Source organism: Salvelinus fontinalis, chromosome 25 (genome assembly GCF_029448725.1).
Source record: "Salvelinus fontinalis isolate EN_2023a chromosome 25, ASM2944872v1, whole genome shotgun sequence".
In the NCBI taxonomy this organism is placed as follows: Eukaryota; Metazoa; Chordata; class Actinopteri; order Salmoniformes; family Salmonidae; genus Salvelinus; species Salvelinus fontinalis.
In genome coordinates this window covers 7738722-7754438 of record NC_074689.1, presented here as the reverse complement: position 1 = coordinate 7754438, position 15717 = coordinate 7738722, and the positions used below count along the sequence as shown (strand labels likewise).

Below are 15717 nucleotides of genomic sequence, written 5' to 3'. Positions count from 1 at the left end.
CTAGTAAGTGCAGTGGGAGAGTAAAGGATGCAGTGAATAACACGGATGGGCCAGAGAAAACAAGGATACGTACACACTGCTGCTTATAGATGTTCATGGTAGAGGGAGGAACCGACGGGGAGACAAAGATGGAGGGAGAGCGATGGAGCGCACAGAGAGAGAAAGAGGAGTGCAAGATGAGGAGGAAGAAGAGATGGAGAGACATTAGAGGTTTTCTTGGAAGTCCTTACCGTTAAGTGTCCTTCGTGGTGGTCGGGGAAATGGATGAAGAGGTACTCTGTAGCCACCAGCTGCATGATGGAGTCTCCAAGGAACTCCATCCTCTGGTTGTGACCCCTGGAAGACAGGGGGAGAAGGGGTAGAGAGGGGTGAGGGAGGGAGGTAGAGAGAAGTGGAGGCCGGGAGAGATGGGCAAAGAGGGGTGAGGGAGAGGAAAGACGGGTTTATTCAGGTGCACAGCATTTTGGCTTCAACTCAAAATGCGGCTTCAACTTTCAGTCAAATCCATACTGGCTTTACCTCTGTATGTTAAAGCTGCAATATGTAACTTTTTGGGTGACCTGACAAAATTCACATAGAAATGTGAGTTACAGATCTGCCAATCTCATTGAAAGCAAGTCTAAGAAGTGATAGATCTGTTCTATGTGCACCATTTCTATGCTTCTTGTTTTTAAGTTCATTTTTGCATCTTTGAATTTTGGTTTTGTACACCAGCGTCATAAAATACCCAGGAATGGTTCAAGAAGTAACGCTGGACTATTCTCAATAGTAAATACAACAGTTTGGGTTATGGAATAGATATTTCACAGTGGTTTAGACGGTACAATGATTCTCTACACTTGTTTACTCACATCAACTGAAATTAGGTGAACTATTCGAATGTTAGCAACTAGGAAATGGCAGAGGGATTCTGCATAGTGCGTCTTTAAGAGTTGCGTGCTGAATGAGATGCCCTAAACCACTAATGTGCACGTACGCACAAAGTCTATACTGTTAATGTTAAATAGAATTGCAAGCTTGGATTGGATAAATGACACCGCTGCACGTAGGTGAGTTTCAATTAATTGCGTTGCATTAACTAGGACAAGCAGACATGCACAGCACGTGCGCAAACACAGGCGTGCACAAAAACACCTCTTCCAACATTAAACCCCCACCCCCACTGATATCTATGGATGCGTTTGATCATCTTCAGTGAGTGACCGAGCTTCATACTTTCTATGCAGTAGTACCGTGCTGGACAGGGGGGTGCACTTTACTGTAACTGCAGTGTGGTAGGAGATGGAGGAGAGGCGCTGCGCAGCAATGCTCTTTAATTAAACAGAATTATAGATCAGTGTTGCAGATGTAGGTTGATGTTGTGCCAAGGAACCAGGGCGGGTAGCACAGACCACAGAGAGAAGAGTGGATCCAAGGGGGAGATTTACATAGACATGGACTGCATCCCAAATGGCACCTTATTCCCTATTTAGTGCACTACTTTTGACCAGGGCCCATATGGCACTAGTTAAAAATAGTGCACTGAACAGGGCATTATTTGGGAAGCAGACAGAGATGTGAGGATCAGCAGGTGAGAGCAGGAGAGTACAGTTAGAGATGAGGGAAGAGGAGAGAGGAGTGAAGGGAGGGGGAGAGGGGAGCGCATCAACATCAAAGGTCAGAGATTATTGTCCCCTTTCTGTGGCGTCGGCTGGCGCGTTTTATGTTATGCGGCATATCTGAACTGGGAAATTCTTCTGGAATGTGTTTCATTAGGATGTTGAGAGCAAGAGCGCATGATAGAGAGAGAGAGAGAGAGCGAGAAAGCGCGAAATGAGTGCTGCAGCATACTGTAACTCAAGATGTGTGTGTTAGACGTGAGTGAGCATGTGTTTGTGAGAGAGAAAGAAAAAGGGCGAGAGAAAAAACGAGAGAGAGGAAAAAAAGCGAAAAGGCGCGTGAGAGAGGGTCGGGGAAGAAGAAAAGCATTTCAGTGTGAAAGGCACAAAGAGCCGTCCCTTATTCCCACCAACAGGAGGCACAATGCAGCGGTAGTAGTGGGTAGGTTAAGGGAGGGGAAAGCAAGGGGGAAATTAAAGTAAAGTGTGAATCCCAGGTCTTTATTCCGCCCTGACTTTCAACTAAAAAAAACCTTTAACAGCTTCAGGAGCACCACGTTTCAGGGACGACTGCTCCATTTTGTAGCGCCTGTGTGAATGTATGACTGTGTGCTTGTGTGTAAGTGGCTTTTCTGCGACTTGGGAGTTCTATCTTTTAGGGGAATAGTGTTCCCCACAGCAGGGGTCCTGATCCGACCGGGAAGGCTACACAGTACATTCGGTAAATATTTAGAACCCTTCCCTTTTTCCACATTTTGTTACGTTACAGCTTTATTCTAAAATGGATTCAATAAATGCTTTTTTCTCATCAATCTACACACAATACCCCCTAATGACAAAGCGTAAACAGACAGACATTTATGAAACATATTAAAAATAAATTCCTTATTTACTTAAGTATTCAGACCCTTTGCTATGAGACTGGAAATTGAGCTCAGGTGCATCCTGCTTCCATTGATCATCCTTGAGATGTTTCTACAACTTGATTGGTGTCCACCTGTGGTAAATTAAATTGATTGGACATGATTTGGAAAGGCACACACCTGTCTATGTAAGGTCCTACAGTAGACAATCCATGTCAGAGCAAAATTGTCCGTAGAGGTCCGAGACAGGATTGTGTCGAGGCACAGATGTGGGGAAGGGTACCAAAAAATGTCTGCAACATTGAAGGTCCCCAAGAACACAGTGGCCTCCATCATCCTTAAATGGAAGAAGTTTGGAACCACCAAGACTCTTCCTAGAGCTGGCTGCCAGGCCAAACTGAGCGATCGAGGGAGAAGGATCCTTGTCGGGGAGGTGACCAAGAACCCAATGATCACTCTGACAGAGCTACAGAGTTCCTCTGTGGAAATGGGAGAACCCTTCCAGAAGGACAACAATCTCTGCACCAATCCACCAATAGAGTGGCAAGACAGAAGCCACTCCTCAGTAAAAAAAGGAACATGACAGCCCGCTTGGAGTTTGACAAAAGGCACCTAAAGACTCTCAGACCATGAGAAACAAGATGCTCTGATCTGATGAAACCAATATTAAACTCTTTGGCCTGAATGCCAAGCGTCACGTCTGGAGGAACCCTGACACCATCCCTAAGGTGAAGCATGGTGTTGGCAGCATCAGGCTGTGGGGATAATTTTCAGCAGCAGAAACTGGGAGACAAGTCAGGATCGAGAGAAAGATGAATTGCGCAAAGTACAGAGAGATCCTTGATGAAAATCTGCTCCAGAGCGCTCAAGACCTCAGACTGGGGCGAAGGTTTACCTTCCAACAGGACAATGACCCTAAGCACACAGCCAAGACAACACAGGAGTGGTTTTGGGACAAGTCACTGAATGTCCTTGAGTGGCCCGGCCAGAGCCCGGACGTGAACCCAAACGAACATCTCTGGAGATACCTGAAAATAGCTGTGCAGCAACAATCCCCATCCAACCTGACAGAGCTTGAGAGGATCTGGAGAGAAGAATGGGAGAAACTCCCCAAACACAGGTGTGCCAAGGTTGTAGGGTCATACCCAAGAAGACACGAGGCTGTAATCGCTGCCCAAGGTGCTTCAACAAAGTACTGAGTAAAGGGTCTGAATACTTATGTAAATGTGCTATTTCTGTTGTTTTTTTGTTTTTTTTATATATATCTGCCCAAAAACTTCTAAACCCATTTTTGCTTTGTCATTATCGGGTATTGTGTGTAGATTGACGGAAAAAAATGTTTTCCATCAATTTTAGAATAAGGCTGTAATGTAACAAAATCTGGAAAAAGTCAAGGGGTCTGAATACTTTCCAAATGCACTGTATATAACCTGAGCGGAGCGAAGCGGGAGGAGAGTAGTGATGCGGCCTCTAGTGGTTTGGGATCATTGATCCTGGCAGTCATTGAGTGACCTAATCATTAGGGGCCTATGAGAAAAAGGGTTGCATCCCAAATGGCACCCTAATCCCCTTTATATTGCACTACTTTCTGGCCAAAGGTGTGACACTACATATGGAATAGTGTCCGATTTGGGAGGCAGCCGAGGGGATTTAGTGGGTAGAGTCTGAGCTTGTCTCCGGTCTCTGGGATCTCTAAAAGGGGTGCACTCACAGCTCCACGTCCTCCAAGAGGTCAGCCTCTATCCATCTACTTCCACCGCCATGACGTTACTGTGTCGGTGTGCGTGTGTCCGTCTCCTCTATCAACTGTACTTTCCAATTGTACAACCTTCATTCCGGTTTCCAGTGTAATGAGATCAGTCTTAAGGTTGCCCTACATTGGAGGTGTCAGATTCACATTGCTACCGACCTCTTGTTCTCAATGAACACAATTCACACTATCTGAAGCTAGATTTGATTCAATTTCAAACTCAGTTCTATCGGCATCACATTTTAATCAATGATGAAGAATTGTGGGCGGTCTAATTATTTTATCATGAAAGGCGGGAAATGTTATATTATCTCCCCTCGGAGTCAAATCAGGCGCACTGACAGCAGTACAACGCTGCAGAATTTAAATGAGCTGGAGTCGGATGTAGGATCGGATATTGAGCTCGAAATCGACGTTGCTGATGAAGAGTCATCTGTTTCTGATGTTGACTGAGCCTCCGCCTCGGATGCCTGAGCCTCACCGCAGAAAAAACAGAACTGGGCCAACATACGGTGATCCCGACTGCCACGTGAGACAGAAATCTGGAATGAATGGCACGATTTGGGTAGAAAAGACTGACGAGAGAGCAACAAAGGGGACTTCAAAGAGAGCAGGCCTTACACCTCAAGTAAAGAGACATTTCCAGAGCGCTGGACATATTTCTTTGTTTATGTGCTGTCATGACTCTCCTGGGGGTGGGTCAAAGGCCTCAAATCAGCTTGGTATATAGCTGACAACTACCAGACCCTCTTTCCCACCGCCGGTTACACTCGGTTGTAAATTAGGCAGGAGGCGAATCTCTCCCTTTTCTATTTTTGTGACGATAGGATTGTGATTTTAGTTCTCTAACGAGATCATAGCAGCCGTCATTGTAAATAAGAATTTGTTCTTAAATGACTTGCCTAGTTAAATAAAGATGAAATAAAAAAATAAAAAACACTTTGCCTCGTAACTTGACATGCCCGAGGGAGCTCAAACACCCCTTTTTACTCGAGGGTATAAAAGATTGAGTTAAAAATTAACATCCCGGGATAGAAGAACCACCAGCTGCGACTAGGTCTACAAGGGGTCGGAAACTTTCCAGAATTTTCCCAGAATTTTTACATGGGATGTTAAGCCCGGTAATTTGGGGAATTTTGGTTAAATTCATCAAAACAGTTAGTTTATAACAGTGAACCTTTTTTGTGGGATTATAGACAAGGCAATTCTAAGTCTTGTGGCATATTTTGGTTAAACTATCCCCAATTCAATGGAATTGCAACCCTCTGCATGAACAGTGCATTCTTCCATCACATGTACAGCTGATTCTCACTCTTGCACACTAATGAGATGCTATTGAGCCCACACTACTACACTGATTTGAGGCTCAAATTTGAGACTTTTTGAGCCAAGACAACGAGCCATCCTCAACAAGGTTGGAAAGTGGTGCCCTAAATTCCTAATGAGTTAATTGTTACATGATTACTTTCATCTAGTAACAATTAAACATAGTAGGCCAACAGTCATCACACATTAATGAGAGTCACGTCACGACAGTGTCACGCACATGTTGCAGCACATGTTGCAGCACACAGTACGTGGGATACAGTATCTTGTCATGGCTATATTTCCACCAATATTTCTTAATGCAATTCATCCTTTACAATTGTTTATGCACTAGCAAGCGTTGGTGCTTATGTTTGCGCACCTTGTGGGTTGACATGCATCTGACGCGTTTGCTAAAGGAGACTTCCAGCAACGGTCTCAAAAATTCTCTAGCCGGTACTTTTAGGCTGAAAGGCCCAGAGGTTCTAGTGTTAAGGACACCGGAGTACTTACATTGGGCTTGACTAATGTGCAATCTAATTAAGCAATAAGGCACAAGGGGATGTGTGGTATATGGTCAATATACCATGGCTAAGGGCTGTTCTTACGCAAAATGCAACATGGCGTGCCTGGATACAGCCCTTAGCTGTGGTATATTAGCCATATACCCTAAACCCCCGCGGTGCCTTATTGCTATTAGAAACTGGTTACCAATGTAATTAGAGCAATACAAATAAATGTTTTGTCATGCATGCTGTCAGCGAATCAGCATTCAGGGCTCGAACCACCCAGTTTATAATAATAAATTGAGCATTAATAATGGGTTAGCATTGCAGGCGACTTTCGCTACCTTGAGGACAACATTCAAAGGTAACCTTGACAGCTCAACTTCCAGCCCTCTAATCGACTTCACTGACCGTGAGTGGTGAGAGGCTCTGACATTAAAGTGATGGATTAAAACACACACTGACGCAGGCGACACACACACGCGCCACGCGCACACGCTTAAACGTCCTAGTTGGTCGTTTGGTTTAGCTGTCCAGTTCACTATTGTGAATGGATCAAACGTTTAAACCTTGTGTACACTACACAGTGAAGCACAACTCCTAAAAGCCCACATGACTCGTCCAATTACGCCTCATTACATGTCATTTTTAACACAATAAATGAACAACGCTACAGTACAGTTGGTGAAAACCTAATAAAGACAGCGTGCTGTGGAAACGTGGATGAATAAAGTACGGCATCGGAGTGTGCAGCTTTTCTTTCGCTTTTAAAACAATGCTACTATTTTTCTACAGCAAGTTGCAAGCAATGAAAGCCTTAAATAACAGGTGAGACGCAGGCAGAGAAACACAGTGGTTCTTCACTCAATTGAAATCCTAAATGCCAGAAACTTTATAAAATCAATGATTTCCCCATTATTTTAGACATGAAGTTTGATTTGATATATAAGCCCTTTGAGACAATTATATTGATGTTGGCATCTGGAATGAACTCTGGGGTCAAATGAAGTCTAACATCTCAAACATTCGTAAAAAAAAAAAATGTGTAGCCATAACACATGAAGTGTCAATTAAAGCAAATAAAACCTGTAGCAATAAACTAAGCTAAGAGAAAGAGAGAGAGAGAACGAGGGCAAGAACGAGAGGGAACGAAAGAGAGGAACAAAGAGAGAAATTAACAGAGGGAGAGAGGGAAAGACCATTCGCACGAGAGAGAATGAATAAGAACCAAAGCCGCGGGCCAGCTAGTAAATATAATCAACATTTAAAAACTAAATTTCCCATGGGAGAGTGGGGCTGTGACCTCACTAGCGGAGTCAGGCAATGGCTGGAGAGGGGTTTTAGTGTCCCCTGGGAGGACTACACAGGCTGTAAAAGACCCAGGATTAGGCAGTGGGACAACTACGAGTTGCACAGTCCATCCATCACTACGGTACTGGGACAGAGGATAGACCGGGGAGCCACGCACGCACCCCTCCCATACTCACAGTGTGAGGTGGTTGAAGCCCACGGTCCTCAATGTGAAAGCTCTGGCCAGCAGGCGACAGTGTGTGAACATAACACCGATGGTGTCCTCAAAGTCTGTCAGCTTCTGAAGCACCGGAGACGTCTCGATCAGCTGCCTGTCCGTCTGCGGCTCCTGCACCTGGTAAAACACAAAACACAGCGTTTACAGCTGAACACCGCATGAAAAGTGCGGCACCTCCGTGAAATTCAGCTGTGGTTTAGATTAGAGCAGGGATAGGCAAGCCTGGTTCTGACGGGCAGGTAGAAGACTAGAGGTGAGCAAACTTTCTGGCTTGAGGGCCACATGGGGATTTCAGGACTCAACAGAGGGCCGCTCAGATTTGATTTGACTGATTCCTTTGCGGGCCAGGAATAGGCCAGTTGTTTGAAAATATAAGTCCATTATATTTCCTATACGCTTTCTATCTAGTCAGATGTTTTCCTGGCATGTTTTCCTAACCCCCCCCAACCCCATGGTTGCTAGTTCAGTGCAATAGGGTTTTAACAGAGACAGAACACTGCATAATAATGATGACCTCCCTTGTTAGGGGAAGGGATATGCTAGAACGCATGTGTTAAATCAGGAGATATACTAGGTCTAATAGACGCATCCATCAGCCTCTAGCAGAGAGCAGTATCTGCAGTTGAAGTCGGAAGTTTACATACACCTTAGCCAAATAGATTTAAACTCAGTTTTTCACAATTCCTGACCTTCAATCCTAGTACAAATTCCCTGTCTTAGGTCAGTTACGATAAACACTTTATTTTAAGAATGTGAAATGTCAGAATAAAAGTAGAGAGTGATTTATTTCAACTTGTATTTCTTTAATCACATTCCCAATGGGTCAGAAGTTTACACACACTCAATTAGTATTTGGTAGCATTGCCTTTAAATTGTTTAACTTGGGTCAAACGTTTCGGGTAGCCTTCTACAAGCTTCCCACAATAAGTTGGGTGAATTTTGGCCAATTCCTCCTGACAGAGCTGGTGTTACTGAGTCAGGTTTGTAGGCCTCCTTGCTCGCACACGCTTTTTCAGTTCAGCCCACAAGGGCTTTGTGATGGCCACTCCAATACCTTGACTTTGTTGTCCTTAAGCCATTTTGCTACAACTTTGGAAGTATGCTTGGGGTCATTGTCCATTTGTGATCAAGCTTTAACTTCCTGACTAATGTCTTGAGATGTTGCTTCAATGTATCCACACTTTCCCCTCATGATGCCATCTATTTTGTGAAGTGCACCAGTCCCTCCTGCAGCAAAGCACCCCCACAACATGATGCTGCCACTCCCGTGCTTCACGGTTGGGATGGTGTTCCTCGGCTTGCAAGCCACCCCCTTTTTCCTCCAAACATAACAATGGTCATTATGGCCAAACAGTTATATTTTTGTTTCATCGGGCCAGAGGACATTCCTCCAAAAAGTATGATCTTTGTCCCCATGTGCATTTGCAAACATTAGTCTGGCTTTTTTATGGCGGTTTTAGCGCACTGGCTTCTTCTGTGCGGAGCGGCCTTTCAGGTTATGTCGATATAGGACTCGTTTTGCTGTGGATATAGATACTCTGTACCTGTTTCCTCCAGCATCTTCGCAAGGTCCTTTGCTGTTGTTCTGGGTTTGATTGCACTTTTCGCACCAAAGTACGTTCATCTCTAAGATACAGAATGCGTCTCCTTCCTGAGCGGTATGATGGCTACGTGGTCCCATGGTGTTTATACTTGCGTACTAATGTTTGTACAGATGAACGTGGTACCTTCAGGTGTTTGGAAATTGCTCCCAAGGATGAACCAGACTTGTGGAGGTCTACAATTTTGGAGGTCTTGGCTGATTTCTTTTGATTGTCCCATGATGTCAAGCAAAGAGGCACTGAGTTTGAAGGTAGGCCTTGAAATAAATCCACAGGTACACCTCCAATTGACTCAAATTATGTCAATTAGCCTATCAGAATCTCCTAAGGCCATGACATCATTTTCTGGAATTTTCCAAGCTGTTTAACTTCTTATGGCTGCAGGGGCAGTATTGAGTAGCTTGGATGAAAGATGCACAGAGGTGCCCAGCGTAAACGGCCTGCTCCTCAGTCATAGTTGCTAATATATGCATAGTATTATTCGTATTGTATAGAAAACACTCTGAAGTTTCAAAAACTGTTTGAATTATGCCTGTGAGTATAACAGAACTCATATGGCAGGCAAAAACCTGAGAAGTTCCACTTCCTGTTTGGATTTTTTCTGAGGCTGCTAGATTTTAAGCCAAGCTCCCATTGAAATTACAGCGAGATATGGATGAGTTTTCACTTCCTACGGCTTCCACTAGATGTCAACAGTCAATTGAACTTTGTCTGATGACTAATGTGAAGGGGGGGGGGGGGGGGGGCGAAGGAGACAGGAATGAGTAATCACTGCCATGAGGTGACCACGCATTGAACACGCAAGTTCACGTGATAGGCAGCTCCGTTCCATCTCTCAACTGAAGTCAATGTAATTCTCCGGTTGGAACGTTATTCAAGATGTATGGAGGACACAGGAGAGAGGGCGCTGTTGAGGACAGAGGGCGCTGTTTTCACTTTGGGGGAAAATCGTGCCCAATTTAAACGGCCTCGTACTCAATTCTTGCTCGTACAATATGCATATTATTATTACTAAAGGATAGAAAACTCTCTAGTTTCTAAAACCGTTTGAATTATATCTGTGAGTAAAACAGAACTGCTTTTACAGCAAACTTCCTGACAGGACGTGGAAAATCTGAAATTGATGCACTCTTCTAGGGGCTGCCTATTAAAGTCCTTGTTATTTATTAGTTTAGATGCACTTCATACGTCTACCACTAGATGTCAACAAGCAGTGAGAGAAGATATTGAGTGTGTAACTTGATCTGGACTCGAATCATAGCTCTTGGCATGACGTGTCACCAGTTTCCTGTTTTCTGGAGAGCGCGAGTAGGGACCTGGATTTGCCTTCTGATAAGCTGCCGTTATGGACGACTAATATCTCCGGCTTGGATTTTATTTGATACATGTGACAATATCATCGTAAAGTATGTTTTTTTCAATATAGTTTAATCAGATTATTGAAATTTTTTCGGGAGTTTTGCCGTGTTCCGTTCTCTTCCGTTTGTTGACATGGAGAGATTCGCGCCACTTGGCAAGTGTGCTTGCTAAATCGAGAGGGAAAAAGGCCGTTCTTAATCCAAACAACGATTGTTCCCGACAAAGGACAACTTGTACAACATTCTGATGAAAGATCAGCAAAAGTAGGACCCATTTTATGATGCTATTTCATATATCTGTCGAACATGTTGTGCTAGTCTTTGCGCCCAGCTTTCGGGTACTCTCTCGCTATACCTAAGCTGGATGTCGTAATGAAGTTATTTTTAGAATTCTAACACGGCGATTGCATTAAGAACTAGTGTATTTTTTTGTTATGTTTATGAATAGTCATTTGGTCAGAATATGTGTGTCAGAAGTGTCAGAAAAATATCCGGACATTGTGGGAAAAAGATGCTACGTTAGCACAATGTATAATCACTGATTTCAGCTCTAAATATGCACATTTTCGAACAAAACATAAGTGTATGTATAACCTGATGTTATAGGACTGTCATCTGATGAAGCTTATCAAGGTTAGTCAAAAATTATATATCTTTTGCTGGTTTGTCACGATCGCTAACTTTTACTACTGGGGAATGGCTTGTGTTTCTGGCTATTGTGCTAAGCTAATATAACGCTATATTGTGTTTTCGCTGTAAAACACTTAAGAAATCAGAAATATTGGCTTGAATCACAAGATGCCTGTCTTTCATTTGCTGTACACCATGTATTTTTCAGAAATGTTTTATGATGAGTATTTAGGTATTTGACGTTGGTGTCTGTAATTATTATGGCTGCTTTCGGTGCAATTTCTGATTGTAGCTGCAATGTAAACTATGATTTATACCTGAAATATGCACATTTTTCGAACAAAACATAGATTTATTGAATAACATGTTATAAGACTGTCATCTGATGAAGTTGTTTGTTGGTTAGTTTGGTTGGTTCTTGGTTAGTTAGGTTGGCTTTGTGCATGCTACCTGTGCTGTGAAAAATGTCTGTCCTTTTTTGTATTTGGTGGTGAGCTAACATAAATATACGTGCTGTTTTCGCTGTAAAGCATTTTTAAAAATCGGACATGTTGGCTGGATTCACAAGATGTGTACCTTTCAGTTGCTGTATTGGACTTGTTAATGTGTGAAAGTTAAATATTTCTAAAAAATATATTTTGAATTTCGCGCTCTGCCTTTCAGTGGAATGTGGGAGGAATTCCGCTGGCGGAACGCCAGAGTCAGACAGGTTATCAACATTCTTAAGATTGATTAAAGGCACAGTCAACTTAGTGTATGTAAACTTCTAATTCACTGCATCACAATTCCAGAAATTTGCAGAGTGATTGAAAAACGAGTTTTAATCACTCCAACCTAAGTGTATGTAAACTGTAATTGGTCTCTGGCTTGCTACTGATTGCTTGCTACGGAGGTTTGACCAATACAATTCCATAACACAAAATCTTATTTGCAATGCCTAGTTAAATATATATATTTTTTATTTTAATTTTTAAAGTTGGATGGATGTCCCTTGGGTGGTGGACCATTCTCGATACACAAGGGAAACTGTTTCAGCGTGAAAAACCCAGCAGCATTGCAGTTCTTGACACACTCAAACTGGTGCGCCTGGCACATACTACCAAACCCCTTCAAAGGCACTTAAATATTTTGTATTGCCCATTCACCCTCTGAATGCCACACATACACAATCCATGTCTCAATTGTCTCAAGGCTTAAAAATCCTTATTTAACAGGTCTCATTTCCTTAATATACACTGATTGGAATGGATTTCACAGGTGACATCAATAAGGGACCATAGCCTTCACCTGGATAGTCTCCGTCATGAAAAGAGCAGGGGTTCCTAATGTTTTGTACACACAGTATATATTCCATTGAGCACTGGAGAGCAGTAAATATCGCACATTGTCCCTCTGAGTTTGTCTGCTTTCATTGAAGCAATATAGACCAAGCAGTGGTGAAATAGCTAGACGCCAAGTGTCAAACAGACAGAGTGGTTGGTTGCCAACTCTTCATTATAATTGGACGGCTGCTGGAAATGTCATGGTTCCGTCTTCCCACTTTAGCCCCAAAGAAGACTTTCACATCTGCCTTCCTCTTAATTAACGACAACTGTTTAAATGCCATGCGTCACCACTAACGGCATTTGACGAGTCCAGCATTCAGAACGCTGTATCACACAAACACATACTTTTAGTCTGGCATTTAGTTTGACACATTTTTTTATGTGGAGTTTTTCTAAGGGGATGATGGCTGGCCTGCTAGCAACGGTTCAAAAGGAAAAATCAATCATGAAAAATAAAAACAATGTGGAAAAATGACCAGGTTCAATGCGGAAGACACATTTTGGTTGAATGCATTCAGTTGTGCAACCGACTAGGTATCCCCCTTTCCCTACAAAGTGTAGGGCCCAGCTGGCCGTCTGATAGGGCTGGGAATTGCCAGGGACCTCACAATACGATATTATCCTAATACTTAGGTGGCGATACGATAAGTATTGCCATTCTCGCGATTTCATATGTATTGCGATTCGATACTGTGATTTTAGTGTGATATGTTCCAAACATACTGCTCACTATACGGCTGCTGCAGAGAGACAAGAGCATGAGAAAACGAGTTTTGACCAATCAAGGAAATAAAAGTGCTGAAAACATGTTGGCCCACTATTTAAAAAGATGGAGAACAAGCTATAGGATGAAGAATACCGGGGGTTTTGGCGCAGGTACAGCCGACTAGCGCTAGCTAATGAAGTCAAATATCAATATAACATAGTCCAAAAACAATATTGCGATAAGTAACTATCCCCCCCCCCCCCCCCCATCACAACTCTGAGCACTCACAGTCCCGGCCTAAAGCATGGAAAGTAGTCTCAGTCTCCGTATTCACACTCATTCACACTGAACCAAAAGGGGATGTGAAGCTTGCGTTGCGTGTTGACGTGAATGACACAGTGGTAAATGATTTCGGAGAGCCGACGGGGGGGGTGAAGAGGCAGGTGCTGGTGCAGAGAGAGAGAGAGCAGAGGGGAACAGGGAGGACATGAAGCTGTGCATGTTGTCAACCAGGAATCGTTCTGCTCTGTTCACTCTCTCCACAGACTGACTGAGCCAGGAGCGCTGCGCAGGCAGGCAGCACTTAGCCATGGTGCTTATGCTAATGTAGCACATGGGCCAACAGACACAGAGGTGCACGCACACACCATTACTACATGAACAGGATCCTGGAGATGGCTTGGCATCACCATAAGCCTGGGCCTCTTTATTGGTGAATCTCTTTCAGCAAACTAACTCCTGACGATCATCAGCCTTCATGTCCTGCCTGAAGTCAAAGAGGCACCTGGTAACCCTGTGGGCTGAGAAAGAAAGATACACCTGGTAACCCTTTAGGCAGAAAGACACCTGGTAACCCTTTAGGCAGAAAGACACCTGGTAACCCTTTAGGCTGAGAGAGCGAAAGAGGCACCGGTTAACCCTTTAAGGTCAGAGAGAGAGCCTTTGTGCCAGATGTGGATTCTCTTTGCTAACCAACTTCACCAACATTACCAAAAACAGATGTCTTCACTTAAATAATAATCTTATTGTAAATTGATTAACTCATGTTAAAGGTCATTGAAATCAAGCTTACATGAACTAAGCCAGCCACACAAGGTAAGTAGGAGGAGGAGACCACCCTGACTAACCCACTAACCCATGGAGAGATGGAAGGATGGCATTTTGCTCCAAACCTCTTAATTACCCAGGAGTAGTCCCTCCCTGACCGCTGAGGATTGTGGGATTGACCCCAAGGCTCCACCCTGACCTCAAAGGCTGCTGGTGGGAAGGGCATGGCTGAAATTACCATCAGCTACCATCGTTAGAAGCTAGTAACAAGTCAAGAATGAGTGGCTGGAGCATTTTGGTAAAACAAGACAATAAGTGGAACTGACACACAAAAACACACACACACAAGCAGTGTTTGGGTCCCTGGAGGCCCCATGTGATTTGGGACTGGAGAATAATCCTGTTACGCCATCTTTGATCTCTTCTTCCAAATCCTGATTTCAAACAAACATGCTCTTCACTCTACTTCCAATGTTTCTAGGCAGATCATGCAAAGCAAAGGAGAGAGAGAGGTAGAGAGAAAGAATTAGACAGTATGAGGAGAGAAAGAAAGAGAATAAAAGATATCGAGAGACAGAGACGGAGCATGAAAGAGCGAGAGGGTGTCTGGATAACAGTAAGAAAGAGAAAGAGGATTACGGAGAGCAGAAACAGCAGCTAGACAATAGAGTGAACTAGCTAGAAATGGAGTGTGTTCACACAACACACCGCCTGCTGCACCTATACAGACGAACCGTTTCTGCTTTACGCACACAGACGTGTACTACTGTCTTCTACTGTCTTAGCAGCATTTACATTGATCATATCCCACAGCAGACAGCAAAACTCATGTGGAGAGGATAACTGGAGCAGTGTGTATGTATGTGTGTGTGTGTGTGTAAGCTGTGCTCTATGGGGAGGGGGGCCTTACATACACTATATATGCAAAAGTATGTGGACACCCATTCAAATGAATGGATTCGGCAAGGTAAAAATCTGTCGTTCTGCTCCTGAACAAGGCAGTTATCCCACTGTTCCCCGGTACGCCGTCATTGTAAATAAAAATGTGTTTTTATTAACTGACTTGCCTAGTTAAATAAAGGTTACATGCCCAGCGCACGAAGCGAGGTCCATACAGAAAATAGTTTGTCGAGATCGGTGTGGAAGATCTTGACTGGCATGCACAGAACCCTGACCTCAACCCTATCAAACACCTTTGGGATGAATTGGAACGCTGACGGCGAGCCAGGCCTAATCCCCGACATCAGTGCCCGATCTCAATAATGCTCTTGTGGCTGAATGGAAGCAAGTCCCTGCAGCAATGTTCCAACATCTAGTGGAAAGCCTTCCCAGAAGAGTGGAGGCTGTTATAACGGCAGGTAGCCTAGTGGTTAGAGCGTTGGACCAGTAACCGAAAGGTTGCAAGATCGAATTCCGAGCTGACAAGGTAAAAATCTGTCGTTCTGCCCCTGAACAAGGCAGTTAACCCATTTTCCTTGGCCGTCATTGAAAATAAGAATT

At 43.7% G+C, this 15717-nt stretch overlaps 1 protein-coding gene across 4 annotated transcripts in view; it reads right to left on the bottom strand.

The window, feature by feature from the left end:
* The window catches only part of drosha (drosha ribonuclease III), a 125731-nt gene that overhangs the window by 32574 nt on the left and 77440 nt on the right, over positions 1–15717 (bottom strand). For all 4 annotated transcript variants that reach the window (XM_055881250.1, XM_055881249.1, XM_055881252.1 and 1 more), the window contains 2 exons: positions 7510–7667; positions 231–336 (listed from right to left, as the gene is read on the bottom strand). In XM_055881250.1, the coding sequence (XP_055737225.1) occupies positions 231–336; positions 7510–7667 (264 nt within the window). The remainder of the gene's footprint in view (positions 1–230; positions 337–7509; positions 7668–15717) is intronic.